General features: G+C 37.4%; 1 protein-coding gene across 1 annotated transcript in view; it reads left to right on the forward strand.

The window, feature by feature from the left end:
* The window catches only part of GPA33 (glycoprotein A33), a 32326-nt gene that overhangs the window by 2295 nt on the left and 3998 nt on the right, over nt 1–26033 (forward strand). The window contains exons 2-5 of the mRNA XM_087721484.1: nt 13581–13741; nt 17192–17402; nt 18083–18247; nt 23588–23698. Coding sequence (XP_087577610.1) covers nt 13581–13741; nt 17192–17402; nt 18083–18247; nt 23588–23698 — 648 coding nt within the window. The remainder of the gene's footprint in view (nt 1–13580; nt 13742–17191; nt 17403–18082; nt 18248–23587; nt 23699–26033) is intronic.

Here is a 26033-nt window from a genome sequence, read left to right on the forward strand (position 1 = left end):
GGTCGCAATACATCACATGACATCGCCGGGACCACATGAGTTTGACACTCCTGGTATAGACAGATTTTACCCCCATAATTCAGCTTCATATCTGTGCTACACCAGTGATTTAGCTTTCCTCTTCAGTTATTTATTAAAATGGAGGAAATCCAGTTTTTTTTTCTAGTAAAGCAATTGGTTTGTAGGATCCTTTAGACAAATCTCTCATCCTTAAGATAAGTCTTTTTGTTAGATGAGGTCTAAAAGGTTAGAGGATCTTGCAAATGGATTGCACTTTCCCTGAGCCTTCAACTTTTTTCCATAGCTTTGCAAGTCCTTTGCTTTATTTTTGCCCTTCACAGAGTTATACAATATATTATACTAATATTAGACTAGTATGGTTGCAATAGACTAAGTTAAAGTGATTTTACTTCTCTGCCTTATTCTTTTTAAAAGGCCAAGCCAAAGTCCAAAGATTATATATTCTGTCACCCCATCTTATCCAGGCAGGTACACTTATTATAAAGGTACCTCATTATTTGTAATATAATGAGTTATTGTGAAAGTAATGTGTTATTACTATTGTATTTGCAGCAGATAGACATGCTGCTGGAGTGTATAGGAAAGGAAAGCATTTATTTTTAAGAAGTTGTCAATACAAGTGCCCACTCTGTCCTCAGTAGCTTTCCAAGTCTTTTTCATAAATTGTCTTTGCCAATGGCCAGTTATGTAGGCACACATATTCATTTTTCTGAGATGAAAGGGAGAACTGGAACTTTCACAGATTGGTCCAATATTGCCTAATGAAAATACAAATATTACCGTCCAAACTAAAGAATGTGAGAAACAGCACTTTGTTGACAACTGTACAAAAATCCCATCCGCGATATGTTTGCTTTTTAAAACTGCTCTATAGAAATGATTGGATAATATTTGGAGACTATAATATGGAAAACACCCATGTTATACAAATATATGCAGGAAAACTGCAGGTTTTTATATTTTAGGGGACTATGGCTACAAGTAGGCTATATTTATATCTTTTCTTTAAATAGAAATAATAGTTTGAAATATTATTTTACAACCAAATGAGTGAAGTTCCAATCAAATTGCCCAAAAGATCTCAGCAAATTTTAAATTGTTAAAATTTAATAGTCTAGTTAGTATGACTATTTCTTGAATTGTATTTTGGTTGTCTTGAATACTTGATATGATCAGCTACTTATATTCATGAATTGAAGGGACTCAGTGAAAACTATACCCTAGATGCTGTAATTATATCTTATATTATTATATTATTTTATTGTATGCAAAGTCCTGCACTCTAATTATATTGATAAGTATAGGAACTCCACACAACGTGATGTGGAACAACTGGTTGCAAAACATAAATGTACAATGTGAAATATGATCAATGAAAATTAGTTTGCATTTAACACTCTATTGAATTATGACCTTTTAAAGAGATGGCAGTCATTTCTGCCTCATCTTAGAAATCTTGCAAAGTTTTGAATGTTTGATTATAGAAATACCTTCAATTGATTTCTTTTGTCCAATGCAAACATGCTTTCATTTGGAGATAGGGAGATAACATATATGTCAATTACTTTTTTTAAGGGAATAAAACAGTGCACAGGAACAGATATTTAGCATAAATATAAACAATATACATTTCTCAGTAAGGGTTTGAAATTTGTTGAGTTCCAAGTTCTGATGAAAAGAAGTTTCAAGTATGACATGGAATTATTTCTCTCTTAATTCTGAAACTTGTCCAAGGACAGAAGTTAATGTCAAGTTCAAGGTCAGAGGTTCAAAGATGGTCTATGTATTATTTAGATGACTCTTTTCCTCCTGATATTAAAATTTGTAGTAGCTACCATGTTTTGTGAAGGATAGAGGAAGAATGATTTCACCGATGATGAAGTAGATGCTTATCTTTGGGAAGGTTAAATTATACAAGCAGAAGTGCTTACATATTTGAGTACTTTGGCTTTAAATATATATTTCCTGAATGATGTGTCACAAATGATCCAGAAGATCCTATGTGAAAAATAAAAAATGTTATGTATGCTGGCTGTGAATTATATATTATTTTCTTTTCTAATATTTTATAATTTACACTATAATCTGTCTATCTTTTTAATCTATCTATAACATCTTATCTATAACATTTCAGCAAATAAATAAATAAATAATCATAGTAGACCATAAAGAGCCAAGTGGCAGTTAGATTCTCTGATATATAACAGCTCCTGTTTTTCTGGAGGAATCAGAGTTTAGCCTCCTGCATCTTCTCTTGTCTGACAGTGCTTTGGTTGCCTCAAAGTAACTTATTTTTTAGATGGAGATATGGCTTTGAGCCTGAAGGAAGGCTATAATAAACCCTCAGAGGGGAATGGGACAACTTGCTACATTCAACTTGCTGCGGCAAACTCATTGCGGCAAACTCACCACGGCCAACTTGCAGCAGGCAAACTCACCACAGCCAACTCTCTGCAAGACAACTCATTGTGGAACAATTTAACAATTCCATTTAATTATTTTAAATAAATAAACATTTATTATATTTATTTATAAAAATAAATAATTTTTACCATTCACATTTTGTTCTGTCCCTCCTTTTGCATCCTTTCTTTAATGATTCTATTTCACCATTTCTTTGATATTAGTGTAACTGTTATGCTGCAGCATGTTGTCCTGTGGCGAGGTGGCTGTGGCGAGGTGGCTGTTGTGAGGTGGCCTTGGTGAGCTGGCTATGGTGAATTGTCACAGACCCCTCTGCTATAATAAGGACCTATTTTTCTGAATGTCTTATGTTACACTTATATGCACATACTCAACAATACTGAAACTTGAGAACTGAACCTGTTGAATTTACTGTTAAGTTTGCATATAATGCATGCAGTTTACTTAGCTTTGACTCTATATCATACATGAATCAAGTTATGTGGTATATAAATTGCAGGGATGTGCAGTCACTAGAGGCAGGGGAGGCGTGGCCTCACCAATCATGAGGAAAAGGAAAGAATTTTAAAGAATTTTTTTAAAATAATTAAAGCCAAAGTAGTTGCTACCAGATTCTAAGTCACAGTGACTTGGAACAGTGCTTAGTGTTAACTATAGGAGGAGGCCAGAGAACTAGGAGCCTCTTTTGCATAAGGAATTTTTTGCCTTTTAAGAGTTAACCAAGGGTTAAAAAGCGAAGAATTCCTTATGCAAATGAGGCACGTGTTCTCTCGCCTCCTGTAGAGGGCATTTTTAGAGGCTTTTTAGAGTTCTCTGGGAGCAACTAGCTCAGTCTGACTCAGAGCTCTGGCCTTTCATGAGGGCAGAATTGAAATCCTCTCTGAAACAGCTGGAAAAGGTGCGTGTGTGGGGAGGGGGGAGGAATTCAAAAAGTTTGATTGCATGCAGAACCCATGTTGCCTTTTCAAACACACACACACACACACACACACACACACACACACACACACACACACACACACACAGCTGGATAAAAGTATATAAGCCCAGCTTCACTGAAAAGGCAACGTGATTCACCTGCAATCAAAGGCTCTGATCGGAAGGCAGCAGGGGAAGGGGGAGTATGGCAGAGGAGCTGCTTTCAAGCCTTTGGAAAATATATCCAATCCAATTTCTGTGTTTGTGTTTGTCTGAGAGTGAGTGAGAGAGGGATCCAACTTCTCTTTGTGCGTGTGTCTGTTTGAGAGAGGGGGAGGGAGGGAGAGAGGGAGTAAGGAGGGAAGAAAAAGAAAAAGAATGGGAAAACTTATTTTGCAAGGGGGAAAAATGCTGTCGCTTTAAATCGGAACTGAGCATGCCTGGCTGTGGAATTCTGGGAGTTGAAGTCCACAAGTCTAAAAAGCTTCCTCACCAGCCATAAAACTCACCACACGTTACTGATAAACTGTGGTTTACAGAATTCTGTGAACCCATCTAAATGTTTAAACTGTGTCTAAACAAATCACAACTTTGCATTACATATCGTGTTTCCCAAAAATAAGACAGGCTCTTATTTTCTTTTGACCCCCGAAATAAGCACCTGGACTTATTTTTGAAGAGGTCTTATTATTTTTGAGGCCCGTGTGGTCACGTCATAGCTGCTCATGTGTTGCAATATTTTCAAGGAGGGCTTATTTTCAGGGGAGAGCTTATTTTAGCACATGCGCTCAAAAGCCCAATTGGGCTTATTATCTGGGGAGGTCTTATTTTCAGGGAAACAGGGTACTGTAGGAACAAGTCTAATGATAGAGCAAGAAATGTGATTGACTGGTTCCCACAGAACAGAGAACCCCACAAACTGTAAGCTGTTTTAAATTTCTATCCAATAGAATACTTGTACATCCAAAATTGTGTACATCCAAACTAAAAAAAAACAGTCCTAATTTGTTCAATGGGGAGGGGGGTAAGTCCCCATATTTGTGAAAAGAATTGCAGTCTCTTTTAATTTGCAGCATCTATTTTGTGATGGTATAGGGGAGAGAAAGTAAATAAGAAAATATAAGATTCTTAGGAGACAATAGAAACATGTTAAAATATGAACATTCCTAATCTTAAAGCCCCATATCTTTTATTTGGTTAAACGTTTGCAGATGTGAGAGTTTAAGAGAGTCTCAGATTAATTTGGTGACAAAAATTTTTTTCAGATGGTTTAGCAAGTACATGAATGTCACTTTCCAATATTCCATCCCCTCCCCTTATATAAATATAACTTTCTGTGTATTTTTTTCTCCACTTCCTCCAAAGGGCTAGGCTCTCTTCCATTCTCTGTCTCAATGCTAGCTTTATGATCTGAATTTAAACTGAAACCAGGTATATTATGTTTACTCAGAAAATGACTTCTCCCAGACACATGTGATATACAGAATTGAAACAAAACCTTGTGAGTTTTGTGCTGATCAAAAGTTGATTAGGCTTTTAAAAGCCTGTCTGCTGGCTCTGAATTCAGGTCTAAGGACTGTGAAGAAACGTACCCAGATACCTTGAAACATTAGGACATTTGTTACAATGTAGGGGCACATTGCAATCTACGTAGACCAAGGTTCTGCAAAGTGGTCAGTACAGAATCCCCCCAGGGGTGATGGGGCTATTCTAGGATTTTTTAATCTCCTTAAATATAATATTTAATCCCATTATCTGATTACTCATGTTGTCAGGAAATTTTATTAGGGTAAAGTGGGTGAAACTAGCATTGTAAAATATGTAACTGTGTTATGTATTGGTAAGGTGTGGAGCCAACAAAGGCATAACAAACAGAGGACTTTGATCACTTCCTTCTTGAGTCAGAGCACATTTTATTGCACTGAGTGAATACAGGGAAACACCCCCCCCCATGAAATCAGAATTTTTGATCATCATTTTTCATCTCTGTTTCATCTTTTACTCTGTACAATGCATATAATACCTTATGAACAGATTACTGTACATCAGGAGTATTTCTTCATAATTCTTTTTTCTACAATCCTTCCATTATTCCCATTATTTGTTTCAATATTTATTCATTACACTTTTATTAAGAAAGCAAAAATGGGATAGCGGCCCAATGCTCTTTAACTAGAGGCACTAAGGGCCACACATCTAAAGTTATAAGCCAGAGCTGTCAAACTCACAGCTTGTGTCATGTGCCGGTTTAGCAAAGGCGGGGGAATCCTGATGTGTCATGTGACACAGTCGTGATGGCACAAGTTTTACACCCCTGTTATAATCTGGTTAAAATTGTGACAACCTGGAAGAACTTGAAAATAAATACACATTTTTCTGCTGTGAGTGGAGGCATTAGCAACAATCATAAGAATTAATGCATGAGATAAACATTAGAAATATTCACAAAACTGCTTGGGCCCCTCTTGTTCATCACACCAGCATTGGCATTTGTATGCAACCAAACAACATATTTGATTGATGGAAGGAGCCATGATGTCTTAATGGCAGCTGGAAGTTTTGAATATTTCTGCTACTTAACATATCCAGATCATGTAAATGGAAAGACTGCTGTCTCAGAGACTGCAAAGACGATGCCCTTGAATAGTGGCAAGGGATTAGTATTCTCAAATTTGGTAACATCCAACTACATTGAATAGAAATTCTCATGTTCCATAGTAATATTTTTAACCAGCTATTCTTTTTGTATCATTTATAATTTTTAACTCAAAATTCTCTCAGCAGAACTACTGTGTTTCCTTGAAAATAAGACTAGGTCTTATTTTCTTTTGACCCCCAAAATAAGTCCTTGGCCTTTTTTGGGGGGGGGGGAGGTCTTATCATTTTTGAAGTGCAGGAGGCAATGATCATGGTCACCTCATGGCTGCTGCTGTGTTGCAATATTTTCAAGGAGGGCTTATTTTTAGGGGAGGGCTTATTTTAATGCATGCACTCAAAAGTCCAATTGGGCTTATTATCTGGGGAGATCTTATATTCAGGGAAACAGGATTGTAGTTTGGTTTGTTTCCCAGTTTCCTTTCCTTTCTGCACAGATTAGTGTTACATGCAAAAAATGAACAAAGTTTTTTCAATAATTTTATTAAGGGCTGTATTAAACAGATAAAACATAACAAAAACATAATAAAAATACATGTAATTTTTTTTAAAGAAAAAAGACATAGAAAGAAAATGAAACTTTGTTTACTGTATATTCAATATTAATAAATATTATATTATATATCTATATAATATATATATAATATATATATAATATATATATTATATATATATATATATATATATATATATATATATATATATATATATATATATATATATATATATATATATATATATATATATATATATATATATATATATATCGTATTTTCACCCATATAACCCGCCCATGCAAATAACCCGCCCACGCGAATAACCCGCAGGTTTTCAAGATCGTGTAAAATATTTTCCGTATACCCCGCCCACTTATATAACCCGCGACGAGTAAGGGAGAAGGGAAACTGCTGAGATCGGGGGAAGAAACAGAGGAGGAAGCCTGCGCAAGCTGTGGAAGGGGGAAGGAACGGAGGAGAAGGAAACTGCTGAGATCGGGGGAAGAAACGGAAGAGGAAGCCTGTGCAAGCTGGGGAAGGGGGAAGGAACGGAGGAGAAGGAAACTGCTGAGATCGGGGGAAGAAACGGAGGAGGAAGTCTGCGCAAGCTGGGGAAGGGTTGGAGGAAGGGGAATATCTTCCCGATTCCCCCATCTCCTCGCCCGTAGAACTGAAACAAGAGCTGCCCAAATATCTCCCGGCTCTTCAGGGCTGCCGTAGCATGGAAGAATATACTCCTTCACTTCAGAGCGGGGCTAGGAGAGCTTTTCCTCCCACGGAGTTCAATAAAGTAGATGGAAGGGAGGGAGGAAGGGTCCCTCCCTCTTACTTTCCGCCCATTGAGATGAACCAGAGCCCTTCTCCCCGTAAAATCCCCCTTTTCTCCCACGATCCTTGCAGGCAAAGCGTTGAATTCCCTGGCAAAGAACAAACGGCAGGAAGGGAGAATCCGGCTCCTTTATCGTAGGAAACGTTTCTGAGGTTTATGGAGCTTAAAGGTTCAAGTGCAAGAAAACGGGAAAGAAAAAATGAAAGAGAGAGGGGGGGGTGCCGTTCTTGACTTCCGCAGGAATTCTTCTTGTTGTCCTCCCCCTCAGCTGTAATACACATGCTCGTTCAAACACACACACACACACAAGCACGCACACACACACACAAAACACACAGGCGCGCGCGCTGCCCGTCTGCCTTGCTAGCGAAGGGCGAACGCCGCAAAGCGCTCTCGTTTAGCAGGCGCGGGCAGGGTTTTTTGGGGGCGTGAGAGGGGTGGTCGGGAGGTGAAGAAGCAGAGGGTGAGGCGTTGGGCTCCGGTTGGTATGGAGAAGGGTGAGCAATTGTCTTTTGGGGTCTTTTTTTGGGGGGGGAGATTGGCACGGTTGGGCTCTCCTGCTTCCTTCTGATCACCTCTTCAGCTGACTGTTCGGATATTTCCTCCGAATTGCTTCCTGTCTCCTCTTCTTCTTCCTCCTCTTCCTCTTCTTCTTCCTCAGACTTTTCGCTGCTGGATTCTTCCTCCTCCTCCTCCTCTTCTTCCTCCTCTTCTTCTGAAGCCGATCCTGACAAGCACTCTTTCCTTATGCCTTCCCACCCCTCAATCTATTCCATTTGCCAAAAGCTGGAGAGAAATTGCTGTATGCGTAAAAATGCACCGGTGCGAAATCCGCCCAGCAGAACGCAGAGAGGGAGGGACTGAGAGGGGTCCCCTTTTGCCTCCTCCCGCACACTCTCGCCATCATCATTTTTGTTTGATATTTTCAGAGCAATTTGTCAAAAAATATATATGCAGAAGTCATTAATCACTTCATGTGATTAAACAGAAGGATTGAAAATGAATTGATATATTTTTAACCCACACCGAATACTTTTAGAAATTTTTAAAAGCGTTATTTGGGGAGAAAAAATATACACATGCATGCACACAAAGTTTTATGATGTAACAAGAGCTTGTCGAAACAATAGCTTTTTTTTGTATACCCTAGAAATCAAAACCATAAGGTAATTACCAAAAGGAATGGGAATCCTTTGTAATATCCCTCAGATCTTTCGGGTTATTGCTCTCTCAACAAGACTGCTGAGATAGTGACCTATTTGGCGGATATAGAAACACATTATAACATTGGAGTACTCTAATATAGAAAGCAGATTTTTTCTGGGGAAGCTTCAAGGTCCCTAAGCTGGCAATAGCTCCATAAACAGAGGGGGAAATGTGTAAAGGGGCCTGATGGGGAGGAGGGGGAAAGGTCCAGCATATAATTTTTCCCTTTTGAGCTGCCACACACAGCCTGAGAGATGGAATACTAGCCAAATTGGTGGGAGGGAAACACAACAGCCACTCGGTCTTATCTGGGTTGAGCACGAGTTTGTTAGCCCTCATCCAGTCACTAACAGCTTCAAGTCCCTGGTTAAATGGTTAACCATTAGATATCACCAAAGATAGCCACTCATTATTATAAGAACACCTATAACTGTTGAGAGCACCAGGAACTCCATAGTTCAACACTGAACTACAAATATTCTCTTTCATAGGTTATAATAAGGGCTGGTAATAAATGTTGCCATGAAACAGAAGAAACATTTTACCACATGTGGACATGTACAAAAAACCTTTAAAGTACTGGAGAGTTATATTTAGGGCAATGAAGAACATTCTACAAATTAAATTTGAAATGAAAGGCCACATTTTTTCTTACTAAATATACAGGAAGCCCATACTTAGCCTTCACTTGTTCAGTGATAATTTATTCAACATTGTGACAGTGCTGAATGTTTGGTAATTCCACCCATTCCTCAATTTATCAGCAATTGCAGTACTCTGAGGTCAATTGATTGTGATTCAGGAGTTTGGCAGCCTGCTCACTATGATGATTGCAGCACCCCATTGTAGAAAGTTAGTTTCCACCCCTCTCCTAGAAGAATGAAATATTCTAGGAAATATTAAAAAGGCAGAATATTTTCCCTAAAAGAGAAATAGAAATCTTAAGGGACACAAAAACCTAGCAGCCCCAGCAGATATTTTGGTGCCATCTTATCTACAACACAAAAGACCTTCAGCTCCAGGATGATAGGATTAGCCCTCAGTCAAGATCCAAACCAGGGCAAAGCCATTAAGCCATAATAGGAATTACCCAAAACCTCTTCATTACATCACCCAGCAAAATTCAACCAGGCCTGGGACTCAAGACAGCCTACAAAGTTACCCCTGTATGGCCCCATGGGAGTCAGACAACCAATCAGAATACCTTTCTTTTACAGGAAGAGGAAGCAAGTTTAAAGCCCAAAAGAGGGTATAAATCTCTCTCTCTCTCACCCATGTGCTCAATTGCCCAGGATGTCAAACCATGTGGCCCTGTCCACCATTAAACCATCTTTCCAACCAGCCTCCATGTTTCCAGTGTCTTTCTCCCCACTTAGAACTGAATCTAAATGGACATTTCTTCCGACATCATGATTACATGATTGCCATTCGCAACCTTCCCTGATAATTTCCCATAACCAAAGATAGTAGGGAAGCCATCAAGAAAGGTCCCAGGTCACTCTGCTAAGTTCTCCCAGCTTGTCTATGCTTGTACTGAGCTGTACCCCCCTTCTCCCAGCCTCCTTTCATTCCTGTTTACCCACAATTTTTGACCCAGAAGCACAAAAAGGGGAAAACTAGAAACCAAATAGCCCCCTCTCCCTTGTTTCTTTTAAGTTGCTGATACCTATTTTGCTTCATTTATTTTCTTTTTTTCCTCTCAACATGCAAAAATAATAATAAGCAACAATATCATGGAGACTTTTGAATTAAATAACCTGCTTAAGACAAAAACCTGTATTGTACAACAAATATTTTGATGTAATTTGCAGTTTGTCCTTAGAGTTATAATGTTATTCAATATTCAGCTTTGGATATAAAAGCTAAATAATCTTATCCTTATTAACATTAATTTTATAAATCACAGCCAACACTGTATAATATCTTCTCTTTCCCTACTGTTTAATTGTCTAATTATCTAAACATTAAAACATTAATAATCTCTAGTCAACACTATAAACACTACTGTATTGAAATAACATATTACATATATCTTATAACAACATAAAGCAAAATAAATAAAACTGGTTTTATTAGAATTTCTTTAAAAGTCTTTTAGCATGTTGGAGAAAAAAATTCTGATCCTGAGGATGCAATCCTCTCATAAACACTTTATTGGAATTCAGTATTGTGAATAAAGAATAATTCCAATTAACAATTGGAACAAGAGAGAATGGAGAATGGAGAAAAAAAACCCATATTTCCAACAATCAAAATAACTCTTTCTGTAATTTCAATAAGGCATTTCCCTCTTGTTCAGTTTGAAACTGTAATAATCTATGTGATTCTGGATTTCTACAACCCAAATCCCACATTCTAACAAATTAACACAATTCTTTGAACATGACTCTTTTTTAAAAAACATATTTTTATTTCCATTTTCATAACATACAATCACATGTATACTATACATAGCCAGTATCATATAGTATTAAATAATGATTACATCAGTTCCTCTTGTCCTCAATGCCCCAAAAAGATTAACACCATTATTTGCTCTTCTACTCTTCATACACCTCTTTCTTCTACCTCTCTCTTACTTCCTATCTTCCCTCCATCTTCCTTTCCTACTCTACTTCCCCTTCCTTTCTCCTTCTCTCCCTCTACATTCCACTCCTCCTTATCCTCATCCTCCTCATCTTCCCCCCTTACCCTCTCTCCTATCCCTCTCTTCCCACATTTCTTCTCCCTTCTGCTTCCCACTCTTCCTCTCATTGGTGTATTTCCACTTCCATACTGCTCTACTTCCCCTTCCTTTCTCCTTCTCCTCTCTCCCCTTACCACTCCTCCTTATACACCTCATCTTCCCCCTTCACCCTCTCTCCTATCCCTCTCTTCCTATCTTCTTATCTCCTCTACTTCTGACTCTTCTACATCCTGTCTTCCCTCCATCATTTTCTACTCTACTTCCCCTTCCTTTCTCCTTCTCCTCTCTCCCCTTACCACTCCTCCTTATACACCTCATCTTCCCCCTTCACCCTCTCTCCTATCCCTCTCTTCCTATCTTTCTTCTCTCCTCTACTTCCCACTCTTCCTCTAATTCACTTGGTGTGTTTCAGCATTTGAGCAAAATCCCTTTTGTGTTGATGGTGTTTATAATTCCATTTTAATATACATAAAAAAGAAAAAATAACAGTATACATGTACAATCATCCAACATCCCTCCTCCAACTTAAACTCCACTCCCTCCCACCCTCCCCCCAACCCCCCCAACCTTCCCCCACCCTGACTTCACAGAACCAATACAAGGTATAAATCTTTAACAAAAACAGTTTAAGATATACTTAAGTATATCTTTGAACATGACTCTTGAAGACATATCATTTTCTTTTTTTATTCTCATCAATCACTATGCTGGCTGTAGAATTCTGGAATTAAAGTTAACACGTCTAGAAATTGCCAAGGCTGGTATACACTGATCTACCTGAAACCACTGGGTGAGATCATTCAATGGCATGGAGTGTTATTGTGCAATATCGATAGCAATGCACATTGATGATAGTCAGTAATGCAGTACATGCCGACTGCAGGCTGGGCATCTGAAGGAGGCTGTGAGGGTCTAGATACTTCCAATTAATTCCCGAGACAATGGCCAATTAATCTAATAATAGCAAGCTGCTCAAAGTCTAATAAATGAAGATAAAGCCCCCAGGAAAAACTGAAATGACATCCACATTAGCTCACAGTAATTCAGAGTCTTGTGATACAAGAATGAGCACACAGCCACGACCCACACACATTGCTTCCAGCTGAAGCTTGTTCCGCCAGCAGAGTCAGTAATCCCTGGGCTGAGCTTGAGCACAATTAGGGGGTCTTCTTGGATGACAACTCCTGCTTACCTATGGCTAAGGAGAGGCTCTTTACAGATTTATTTTTGTGTCCCAATTATATCTTTTCTTGCATGGGGAGGCCTTCCTCACAACCAGTCATGCCTCAATCACTTCCTGTATGGTTTACTGCAATGTTCTCTAATAGGGGTGTTCTTAAATATCGCCTTAGTACTACAACTGAACCAGAATACAGTGCTGCATGCAGTGCACATTCTATGATGGAATGTGGACATGATGTTGGGAGATGGGGGGAGGGAAGAAGAGATGCTGCATTGGAAACATCAGATGCACTGATGCACCGTGGGAAAGCCCACAGCTACATAAAGAGTAGAGAAAGAAATCCAGAAACAATCCTAAGTTATCACGAAGTAAAAAGAGACTTGCAAGATTCCTTTAATGTAGCCTTGCAATAAAATAAAATTAGCTCATCTGGTCTGTTTCTTATCTGATCTACCTGATAAAGCTGATATGCTCCCAGGTTGACCAACATTACATTGAGTTGAATGAGCTACATGGACTTCCAGTTTTCTTCCAGGTATAATTCAAGTTCCTGTCTTTCATGGGACCAAGTTATTTCTGGGTTTTTACCCTATCCAATATGGGGGGCGGCATCTGCTCATCCCCCCAGATTGGATAGGGTAGCACATTCCAGGTACCTTTCCTGAAATGCTGACTTATGCTAGGATCTAGAAACCTGCCTTTTCTGGGGGTGCCTCTACCTTGTGGAACCCCCATCCTTGTGGAACTCCCTTGCAGACAATCCTCCAACATTGAGCTTTCCAAAATGCCATCAAGACTTGGGGTTTTTACTGAGTCACTGAAGTAAAGTAATGGTTGTTGTGGCATCTGGCATTTTAATTTTTGCTTCATTTGTTTTTATTTTTATGGTTTTGTTGTGAGCCTCCTACAGTCATGCTTTAACATCTTTTAAATAAATAGATCAAGCTGTATAATTAGTTGGTAATTTGGTAGTAGGTATTTTAATAGTAAAGTGTCTATCCCAAAGCTGATTTTCCTTCAAAGACTTTGTTTCTGTTCATTTCCCCCCCATTTTCTTAATACTTTAAAGGGAAGGTGTTCAAGAATACAGAATTTGTAAAGCATTTTTTTCAATCATGATAATAGAGACACATCTGACCTTTCTGTGTATATCTTTGCCAGTGGTAGCAGCTGTTCATGCGGTTTCAGTATCAGGACCTTCAAAGGCAGTGCACGCGATAAGAGGAGAAAATGTCACCCTACCATGCAACTTTAAAAGTGGTCCTGCAGAGCCAAAAGACTTTATCTCTTGGAGGGGAAAGGCCTTGGGAAACGGCCATACGGTAAGGTATATACATATGCACCTGGGGGAAAAGTGTGATGGCTGAGCATTTAAGAAAACTAACAATCTTTTCTGTCCTCTATTAATAACAGCAGCAATAGCAGTTAGACTTATATACCATTTAACAATGCTTTACAGCCCTCTCTAAGTGGTTTACAGAATCAGCATATTGCCCAAAAAACTGGATCAGGGGTGGGTTGCTGTCGGTGTTACTGCTGGTTTGTAACCCGTGCACAACGTGCCCGCTCGCATGTGCATTCAATATAAATTGTTCTGTGTGCAATATCACTAAAATCCAAAATGGTGGTGGCCAGGCGGCAGCGAGGGAACCGGTTCGGGAGCATGGCAGGCCTGGGTCACTGCCAGTTCTGTGAACCAGGCCTGAATAACACTACCGGTTTGGCCGAAGTAGGCTGAACTGGCAGCAACTCACCTCTGATCTAGATCCTCATTTTACTGACCTCGGAAGGATAGAAGGCTGAGTCAACCTTGAGCCGGCGAACTGTTGATCTGCTGCCAGTCAGAAGAAGGAGCACGCAATACTGCATTTTAACCACCAGGCTCATAACTATAGCAAGTTCCTATAGAAGGAAATATATTTCAGATAATCTAGTATGGCATTACATAGAGGCTTATAAGACAAAGCCTGTTCTCAATTTATACTCAGAAACAATTGGAAATCAATATAGTTGATTCAGGTCTGCAGAGTTACCATCTTTAAAGTGCATGCTATACACTGGTCTGTCAACTACTTCTTTTCAATAGTTGACTTGTACAAAATCTGTTCCAGTTTCATTCCATGTAGAGTACATGATAATTAATTGAAATAAGTGACCAGTAAGCATGAATCTATGATCCCTGAAAAGTATAAGTCTAGAGTAAGAAGCTATGGTTTTCCCAGTAGTAATGTATGGCTGTGGGAGTTGGACCATAAGGAAGGATGAGTAGTGAAGAATTAATGCTTTCAAATTGTGGTGTTGGAGAAGACTCTTGGCAACCCCTTGCACTACAAGAAGACCAAATTAGTACATCCAAAAGGAAATTAACCCTGACTGTTCTTTGGAAAGACAAATGTTGAAGCTGAAGCTCAAATGCTTTGGCCACCCAATGAGAAGAGAGGACTCATTAGAAAAGACCTCAGTGTTGGGAAATGTTGAAGGCAAAAGGAGAAGGATATGGCAGAAGATGAGATAGTTAGCTTGTGTCACATTTCAAGCATAAATTTGAAATAACTTTATACATTCCAGGCAATTTCTCTAGTGACAAATACCAACAATACATAATGTTATAAAAGTCTTATTTAAGATTGGAGTATAATGTAAATGCCGAACCTTTCAATTAAATATGTTCCCAATGTTCCATTTGTATATTCTAACCAAAATGTTCAGCCAACCTTATCATCTATAATTTAACTTCTTCTTTTTCTACTAAAATTTTTAAAAATTTTACATTTTAGAAATTACATATCATAATTTTTTCTATAATTTTATTTCAAACTCAGTTTTATATTGTTTAAAACCATAATTTTTAAAATATATTTCAAATGTTTCCAATAATTGCACATAAGAAAAGCATTAAGTATGTCCTTCTATTATCAGAGCTCTTTTTGATTTTATTTTATATTTGTTTTAATAGAATTCTAATGTATCATAGTAAGTTTTCATCGTTTCTTGTACATAAAATATTTCTTCTGCGAGAAGCCATTAAAGTGTTTCTGACACAAACTAGATTTGTATTTATTTCATATTTTCAGAATAGTGCATAATGACTTTTAAAACCCACATTAACCATAGCTTTATCGTACCACAAATATCTATGTCATCCAAACACCAAATCATGTTCTCCTAACTCCAATTGATTTCTGTGTATCTGCAATTCTCACTCCTTCATCCATACTAATTAACAAGCAGAAAAATATAATTTCATATGGGTAAAAGCAACCCTTCTCTTTCTTTTGCATTGTCTAATACCTTATGATTAATTCATAATTTTTACCCCATCATATAAATTTAGATAATCCTTCTGCCATTGTTTAAATGGTGCATCAGTTGTTAAAACAGGTATTGTCTGTAATTAAAAAAAACATTCAGGTATAACATCCATCTAAATCATGGAATTTCTCCTCAACAATGACAATTGTACTTTGTTTCATTTTAAAAAATATTTTTAATTCCATTCCATGTCTTAACATAATTATTTTGTTATATATATATATATGGACTCTTGTGACGAGCCGATTGACAGATAATGGAAGCTGTTAGCTTCCTCCCATAATTGGGGCTTACCAGGGGTTGTGACACTAAATATATATACATACATACATATACATACATACATACATACATACATATGTGTGTGTGTGTGTGTGTGTGTCTGTGTGTGTGTGTGTGTGTGTGTGTGTCTGTGTGTGTCTGTGTGTCTGTGTGTGTGTCTGTGTCTGTGTGTCTGTGTGTCTGTGTCTGTGTGTGTCTGTGTCTGTGTGTGTGTCTGTGTGTGTGTCTGTGTGTGTCTGTGTGTGTCTGTGTCTCTGGTCTTTGTCTCTGGTCTGTGTCTGTGTTGCATTTGTGCTGATAAATAAATAAAGGGAGACTAGTATAGATCTACTTCAAGCTATTTAGCTCTCATCAGCTAGCCATACCCTTACTGGGATTAGAACCTGTGCTGTATTACATATTAGGCAGTTGTGTTAACCATTAAGCCACAAGGTTCTCCTCCTTTATCAGCTGAGCCAGGGAAATAGGTATGTATTTAGTGTCACAACTAAATTATATATATATAATTTATGTTTGCCACAGTGACACTCACTCTTAAAAGCCATTGTGTTAATCAATTATGTATTTTCATATTTTTATTAATATCTTCTCCTTCTGTTTATTAATTTTAAAATTTGCTGATGCACTAAATTCTTTTATTTTATCCATTAATAATTCAGTTCCCCTTTAAAGATCTTTCAAAACCAACACCAAATCGTCTGGAAAATGTCAACTTATCTTTTTTTAATTTTTATGCCCACAGCCCTCTCATTTTATGTCTTTACTCAACATTTCAATAACTAAAATAAGAGCAGGGACAGTGGGCTTTCTTTCCTTAATAATTCTTAAGTTAACAATTCTTTCTTAACAATTGCTTGTGGCTTCTGTGAAGTATAAATTGATTTTACTTTTACATTTTATTTATTTATTTTTATTTCTTTCATCAAGCATGTATTAGACAACATATATATGTATAAACAAGATTTTGGATACATGAAATGGATATGAATAAAAAGAAACATTAGGACAGGGATGGTAGGCCTGTTGGTGCACATATCAGCATAATCATTACTTTAAAAAAAATAAGTTGAGAAGGCAAAAAGCTTAGAGGGTAGCAAGAAAAGTGCCCACTGGATTTCTTTATGCAAGCAGTGGGAATCTCATTGTTACACTAACATGTCCCCTTCTTTCTTATCTAGGGAGAATTTGCTAGGAAGGCATTTGATGGTGAGGAACACTTTACACCAACTTACCAAGATCGTTTAACATTCTCTACCAATTTTGGAAAGGGTGATGCTGGAATTACCTTTGATCGGGTGACCATGCAAGACAATGGAACCTATGAATGCGCGGTCGAGATAAGAAATGAATTCCCATCAAAAAGTGTCGACCTAGAACTTTTGGTCCTTGGTAAGGCATTCATCCCTTTGTATTTTTGCCAGTCCAAAATCTGGATTGAGTAGTATGTATACTAAAGAGGAAGTACTGCCCATAGTAGTCTGAAATACTTTGTTCAATAATTCAGTGTGGATTAAAATAGACAAACACTGTTCTGTATATTGTAAAAAATATTGTACAGTGCAGGGGTGTATAATATATTCTAATACTTGAGAAGCAGTATTGATGATCCTTGTGCCAGTTTGAATATGATTGCAATAATCAGGAAGGTATAAACTATCCTATATTTAGTCAGATGGACCCAGTTTGATTCTTCTGAAGATTTCTAGAATATACAGTCTCAGAAGAGGACTTTCCCATCATTTCCTAAATCACTTTTTAACTGGAAGTGCTGGTGGAAGAATTTCAGACTTACATACTAAAAGGGCATCAAACTGTGATATTTCCTTCATTTTTATATATCCACAAGTCTGTCTGAAGAAGCTAAATAGGAGAGATAAATTGCATTTCTCTTCCCAAAAATGTTATTCCTAATAAATGGATTTGAAAAATAAGAATTACTGGTAGGATTAAAATTTAAAGACTAGGGGATGGGATTAGTGTGTGTGTCTGTGTCTGGTGCTGTTTCTCCCCTTATGTTACTGAACCTGTTCGCGAACCTGTTATTGTTTTCTTCTCCTCTCTTAATCCAGTTCGTCCGTCTGTTCCAGTATGCAAAGTTATTGGGAAAAAAGAATACGGTCAAAATATTAACCTGACTTGCAATTCTGATGAAGGATCCCCAAAACCTAAATATACCTGGCAAAGTTATGATCCACAGAACCAAAGCCGGCCACTTCCAGGAACAGCTGTAGGAGGTATACTCTGACTTCTCATTAATATAAATTATTTTTTTACGTTTATTTTGTATGTTTTTATCATTAGAATGGGAATGGTCATTTGAATTTCTTAAAAATAATTTTTCATGGGGGGAGGGAATGTATGACATAGAATGCTCTTTGAGTCTGTTCCAACTCATGCAAGAGCCATCTAGAACATATTTTTCCTCTGCCTAAAAGAACTAAAGGAACTTTTAAAATGTGAATGGTCAATCAGTGATTTGCTATATATTTGACTTTAGCATCCATTGTTTTGATACAGCTATCTGAGTCTGCAGGGCCAATTTCATTCCTTATAACTTTGAATCTTTGGGATATAAATGGTAGTTTTAAAGGAATTTTGCAGGGATTTTACTGATGATCATTCCTAAGTATTAATGATAGGAATTTTCTTATCTAGAACCAGCTTTGTTTGAACTCCACTTCTGCAAATTACAGAAGTACAGAATAAGCCAAAATGCTATTGCTGCAGGATGAGAAAGAGAGGCTTTGCTAATGAGTACCCTTCTTTAAATTACTGAAGGCTACATGTACTTAAAAAACAAAAACAAAATAGCTTTCTATTTAACCTGAGCATTTCTATGATGCCTTTATTTTTCTTGTAGTTCTCCATTGTCTATTTCCTTTTAGCAACAGTATGGTATAACGATGCAGACATGAATATCTCAGATTCCAGCTATAAGTTGTTATTTCTTTCCAATGGGAGGTTTCCCATACTCACAATCATTCTATTCCCCATAGTAATTCAGACTAATTGCTTGGTTCTTGATCCATGGCAATTAAAACAGCAATAGCAATATAGCAATAACAGTAGACTTATATACCGCTTCATAGGCCTTTCAGGCCTCTCTAAGCGGTTTACAGAGTCAGCATATTGCCCCCAACAATCCGGGTCCTCATTTTACCCACCTCGGAAGGATGGAAGGCTGAGTCAACCCTGAGCCGGTGAGATTTGAACTGCTGAACTGCTGATCTAGCACTCAGCCTGCAGTGCTGCATTTAACCACTGCGCCACCTTGGCTCAAAACAGGTACTTTAATGTCAGAACATGTGTGATTAAAATCTCACTTCTACATTGAAGTCATATTCATTTACATGACTGGTATCATAAATAAATGCTGTTAGAATATCTATAATTTTGAAGTCAAAATATGTGATCCTGGCTACACATATGTCAGCCTGGGATTTTCCCATTTCCAGTGGTTTCGTGGGGGTCCACCTTCCTCTGGTCACAGATGGCTTCCAGGGCTGATGGGTGTTCGGGACTCAGGACTCTGGACAGCACTCATTTTTTTTGGTGTCCTGAGTCCTGAAAGCTGACCCAACTCCCAGGCTGCATGAAGACTCAGAGAAGATGACTCCAAACAATCAACTTTGGTGATGTAGACATTATTGTCCAATCAGGCAACATGTCATACAAAAATGCTTTGGGGCAGGAAATCACAAGCAGTTAAATGTAGTTGCATTTCATATATTCAATGTGGATTTTACATCCGTTCTGAATGTCAGTCCCAAGGTTCTTAGTGGAAGGAATAAAACCATGTCAGTGTCCAGCAGTTTGTGATTTTGTGGTAATTTTTCTCTATCAACTACCTTGTTAATTTGATACTCTCTCAGCTAGACTCAGAGGAAGACCATCTCACTGTGGAAACATTATTCATTTTCTTTGAACCTTATCTTATCATATTTCTTTAACTGCACAGTCGGAAAGAGCTGTCAGTCATATTATTAGGCCAAATGCGAGGCCAAACTGCTAGGGTCATGTGGCACATTCTGGAAGGTAGCAAGCTTGTATAACCTCTCATAACATGTCAGATGATCCTAACAATGATACTTAGCTTACTGTATGATACTTAGTATGACATAATACTTGGCTTATTATAGCTGGAAAGCGCTACCTCATTGTACAATATTCTGTAAACTGAAATGTAGTGATAATTGAAGGTGAAATAAAAGAGAACATCATCTTGTTTAACTCACCAGGCCTTGCCCAAAATCTGACACCAATACTGTAATGAAAACAAAAGGGAAGATAGCTTTTATCCTGGAACATATCAAATAAAGCCTTGATTAGACTTTACTGAATTGGAAAGAAAATAGACTTGCTATACACCAGATGGACCTATAGATGGTAGCACTAGATCAAAAAAACTTTCCTAAATGTTAATAAATTGCCTGTATATCATTGCTTATTTCTTTTTCTTTTATTCTCATTTTTCTTATAAAGCAACATATGAAAAAATATTATCTGTAAATTTACAATGCAGAACAAGAATAAAGATCAAGACTAATCTTTCTGCCTTTTTCTCTATTTAAACGTTATGATTCATATGACTGAAATAGAGACTATATATAAATTGATGAAGTATAAATGGTCACATAAAAGCTCAAAAATTGAGCAAGCAACAACTTCAAATTGTTTGGTCAATATAGTTTATTTATGAATAACTTTGTTTATTGTACTCTTTACTGTACATTTTTAGGAATCCCCGTGCAATATATAATAAATTAAAACATATTATAAAATGTTTTAAAGCAATGTAAAAAGCCTATAATATAAAACAATATTGTAAAAACAATATAAAAGTCTACAGAGAGTACAGCACAACTGATAAGAAATTAAGATTAGCAATAAATAATTGCATAAAAATAAAAGAATGCAATCATAAGAAACAAAACATATACCACAATAAAATAATTTATTCAAGGCATTCCACACATTTCGGTATAATATATTTTCCCCTCAAATGGAGGATTTCAAGTTAGTGCTTTCTTATCAATACATGGAGATTCTCTATGCTTTTCTTTTACTGGACATAATCTTTCTGTGCTGCTTCTTCACTGTTCTCCATTGCATCTCACCTTTGACAAACACAGAGTTTTTATTCATTCTATTTGAAGATTTGGCATGAAAAGAAAATTCCCCTTAATCATTCTTCTTTGAATGTGCAGTTTTCATTCTGTTCAGGGGCTGATTTTACAAACCAGCCTACCTGATTCAAGAACAGCTCTTCATACTGCCATGTACAAATGAATTGACTGGGACTCTTTGGAGATTCAAGTTGCTATTATGGTAGACATTTCTTACAATATTTCAAAGTTAGATTACAATTTATTACTTATCCATGGTGGTGAAGAATTACTAAATGAAGGGTAAATGTTCAGATTCATGGCATTTAACTAATTTAAATTATTATTTTAATTTTAGTCTTTGATCTCGGTTTATTTACTTCTTAGTGCATGGTCCCAGCACGACACTGGAGACTTAAGTATTGTTCCTGAACTATTTAGAATATGCATTGTATAGCTTATTATAGCCTTTTTGTTGGGCAAATAAAGAGACATTTGAAATATTATTAGGAATGAAGCTTAGAAATTTTTATATGACACATCATTTCATATCTATGGCCTCCTGCTCCAGGTAAAGCAATTATTATTTACAGTCCCCTCCTCGTTTATTATAGTCAAGGTAATTCCATGAAGGAGGGAGAAATAATGCTCAGTCATCCAGAGCATGTCATGGATAATTTTTAGCCTTGACTTATGGATATTAGTCTAGCTTCTCAATCACTACGCTACAATGCCAAACTACGTTAAGGTATAGATAGGTATTCAACAAGATGAGATCTGCTGAGGGCTCACTTTCAATTGCCAAAGTCAATGCTCCTGCTCCCTGTGATTATCGTTGCATTTCACTTGTCACTTCAAAAAAAAAAGCAGCATTGTAACAAGACTAAGAAGATGAAACACTTTCTTAAACACATTTTTCCCCTTTGAGGAATATACAGTTTAGATAAAAAGGCAGAAGGATGTGAATAAGCAGTGGGGAAAGAAGTTGGAAAAAATCCACTGAAGACATCTTGTCTGAAATGTCTTCAAAACTGGCAGCCAACCCTGCCCTCATGGCTTTCATCCAGACACTTATAGCATAAGCATGCACCCATAAAAATGTCCTCTCTCATCAGTATACTATGATTTTGTAATGTTGATTCCCACAAAGAATGAAATTCTTTAGAAAGCTGAAGAATATTTTCCAGATGATAAGATCATCGTTGCCTAACCTGCATGGATCATTGATAGTCCAATATAACTCTCAGGCTTTGCTGTTATATTAGCTGTGTTCTATTACTAAATGTTTATTAATGGATGCAGCATATTAGTCACATGCACTATACTAAGTTTGTTTATAATCCATTTCACAGAGAATGTTAAGATTTGTACAAATTTCACAAAAACTTCTCACCTGCATTTTATATTCACAATTGTTAAAAATATGCTACCTCTAGATTTGTGAAACTATAATTCCTTATCTGGGAATAAATCATAAGGACAAGAAATCAATTTATATATTTGGAATTAAAGCAAAACTTATATACAGTTTTGACCCACAGTTGCTACGCATTACAGTTAGTAAATAGATAGCTGAGTTCTAATTATTATTATGTTTTTTTATGTAGTACATCCTTGAATACATTACATTTCCTGAAGGATTTAATATATCATGCAAACCTATAAACCTTGGTTTACCAACCATAATGGCTGGGCTTGCACAATGCACATTATATTCAGTTAAAAGCAAATGAACCATGTCATGAGAGTTTCCCATTGTGCTGAGCTAAAGTTCTGCCCACCAATCTTTAACTGGAGAGAAAATTATACTGGTATGAAATCTGTTTTCTTTTTCTATACAACTTCTCTTGACTCTCTTCCCACTTACTGTCAATCATCTGACTTCTCTCAAAGGTAATTGGTGACAAAATCTGATGGATTTTATACACCTTTAGGCTGTCCTTGGATTGTGTTCAAATGAAGTGTATATCTGTATGAGGGGAATATTACTTTAAGAGTGATAAAGGATGACTTGAACCTTTTTTTTTCTGGGAAAAAGACGGAGATATCATTGAGAATCAGCAGAAAAAGATGTTACCAAGGCATAGTCAGATGTAGGAGGAAAAGGAGAAGGAACAATACACTAAGTGTAAACCCAGCCCCTGGTTGATTATAGGTCTCTCTTTGCTTAACCAATCTTGCCATGATCATTGAAAATAAAATTGAGACGAGAATATGTTAGATGACTTCTTGACTTCTTAGATAGCCGGTGTACTAAAACATTTTAAAAGGATTGCAAATCATGCCAACAAACATAGCAACTGAACTGGACTATTATGATTCCTTGTATCATGCTTTATGGGGTTATACACCTGCTATTAGAACATCATGCAAAACTGATTTTATATATGGTAAAATAAGAAACGGGTGTATATTTTTTTCTGTTTGAACCTGCTATGTGATCGGGTTGTTTTTCTTGTTTTCTACCAGGAATACTGATGCTGACAAATGTTTCTATAAACACCACCGGATATTTTATCTGCCTTTCCCAAAACATTGTTGGACAGAACAAATGCAATCTCACGGTTGCTATTGTACCTCGTAAGTGTTTGGGGATGCTTGGATGGGGCAGACTTAAGTAGAAGAGAATACCCCAGTGACAGAATAAGCCAATAAGCCAATAGAATAAGTCAATAAAATAGATGGCGAACCTTTTAGGCACAGAATGCCCAAACCGTAAGGCACGTGTGCGCCGGAAATCCAAAGATCAGCTTGCTGAGCTGGGGCAATGGTGCATGTGCCTACAGAGACGGGGTCTGTGTGACACCCCCGGCACACATGCCATAGGTTTGCCATAGATTCACGGGAATAAGCTTATCAGTTTTTAGATCAAGGAGAGTAGTTCACAATAAGAATTACCGGTATATGTTTTACTGGCAGATGCCTTCCAGAATGCTGTCCTATAGTTAAGCATTGAATATTGCTCATTCACTTTTTAGAGCAGTGTTTCTCAACCTTGGCAACTTGAAGATGTCCGGACTTCAACTCCCAGAATTCCCCAGCCAGCGGATGGCTGGGGAATTCTGGCTGGGGAATTCTGGGAGTTGAAGTCCGGACATCTTCAAGTTGCCAAGGTTGAGAAACACTGTTTTAGAGGCTTTCCTAAAGGACATTATCAGATCATCCTCCATTTATGTTTTATCCATAGCAGAATCCCTTTTCTGCCCCTAAAAGGTATATTTGCAGTTATTTATAGTGATTTGTTATGTAGATGACCCAATTACACATCTCCGTGCCACAAAAGATTTTCCCTAATTAAAAAATATTTTTAATTGATTTAACTGCTTTCTTTTTTTTTTGTTTCAGCCTGTACTTCTTCTGGAATAGTAACATATAAGTGCTGAAATACAGTTTTTAAAAAGGATTTTAACTCAAAATATTTTTCAAATTGTTGTGGGTTTTTTTTTCTTTAATTAGTGTTGTTTTCTCATTATGGGGCGGGGAAAGGGAATTATTTTATTGTTTGCTTCTACGTTTCACTAAATATTTGCGCAGTAGCTCCACAATTAAGGGCATGTGTCAGCACATTTAGTGACTATCTGAAGGTATTGTCAGATGAAAAGTCCAGATGCATTTGGTTTGTGCACCTATTATGTTCCATCTACCAGAATGCCAATGGGCAAACAAAAAGATCTAGATTCTGTTGAATTAACTTGTTTATCATGCGCAGTTTGTAGCATTACAAATAATGACAGCAATTTCTGGCCACTATGATACTGGAAGTATATTGAAAACAATCCCATTTTTAAATGAGAAAAAATATGGAACATTCCAATTGTGCCCACATGTCTAGGTTCTTCCCATACAGTACAATCCAATTACTTCCAACAGACTTATTAGATCCCACAGACTAGGCCTCCTCTGAATCCCATCTGCCGGCCAATGCCGATTGTCTACCACCCGGAGGAGGGCCTTCTCTGTGGCTGCTCCAGCCCTCTGGAATGAGCTCCCCATGGAGATTCGGACCCTCACCACCCTTCAGGCTTTCTGCAAAGCCCTTAAAACCTGGCTGTTCCGACAGGCCTGGGGCTGATGAGTTCCCGTCCCTGCTCGAATTGTGTGGCTGTTGATTGTTTTTAAATTCTTTCTGTAGTTGCTTGCTTTCCCCCCCCTCTTGTCTGTATTCCCCCCCTTGGTTTTGTTAGCCGCCCTGAGTCTGTCCGGGAATAGGGCGGCATATAAGTGCAATAAAATAAAATAAAATAAAATCCTTAACTTCACCCATTTTAAATATTTCTCACCTAATCTGGTATCAATTAAATGACTCTCTGTGTTTAAAAGTAAAAAAAAAAGATAATGCGTATCTCTTGTATTCCCCCCCCCCCTTTATTAGTGTAGGGCAGCATTTCTCAAACTTGGGAACTTCAAGATGTCTGAACTTCCAGAATTTTCCAGAATGCCAGAATTTTACTCCCAGAATTGGGGGAGGGGGTGCCGATGTCCACATTTACATTTTAAAAATGCAGTAGAACAGGAGTCCCAACCCCCATTCAGAACAGGCCACAGAAATGACCAGTGAGCATGGCACAGCTCCACTTGCTACTCATGCAGAAGTGCCTCTCCTGCCCCACCTGTACGCAAAAGTTGGGAATGTTGCATAGAAGACAGGCTTTTTTAAATCTTCATTTATTTCCTGATAACTTTTTCAGTAATATTATTATTTCTTAATTTAATTTATTAATAATATTTCAGCAATAAATCATTCCAGAAATTTCATTTGAAATTATTTAATAATAATGTTTTTGCTTTAGAATAACTGTCCGTTATTATTCATAGATAGGTAGGCTATAATCTTACTCTACACCAGAGGTGGGTTCCTACCGGTTTGGCCTGGTTCGGCTGAACTGGTAGTGGTACGCCGACCAGGTCACAGAAC

This window comes from Thamnophis sirtalis, unplaced genomic scaffold (assembly GCF_051295495.1).
Source record: "Thamnophis sirtalis isolate CommonGarterSnake01/CBP01778 unplaced genomic scaffold, rThaSir2_p1.2 scaffold_8, whole genome shotgun sequence".
Classification (NCBI taxonomy): domain Eukaryota; kingdom Metazoa; phylum Chordata; class Lepidosauria; order Squamata; family Natricidae; genus Thamnophis; species Thamnophis sirtalis.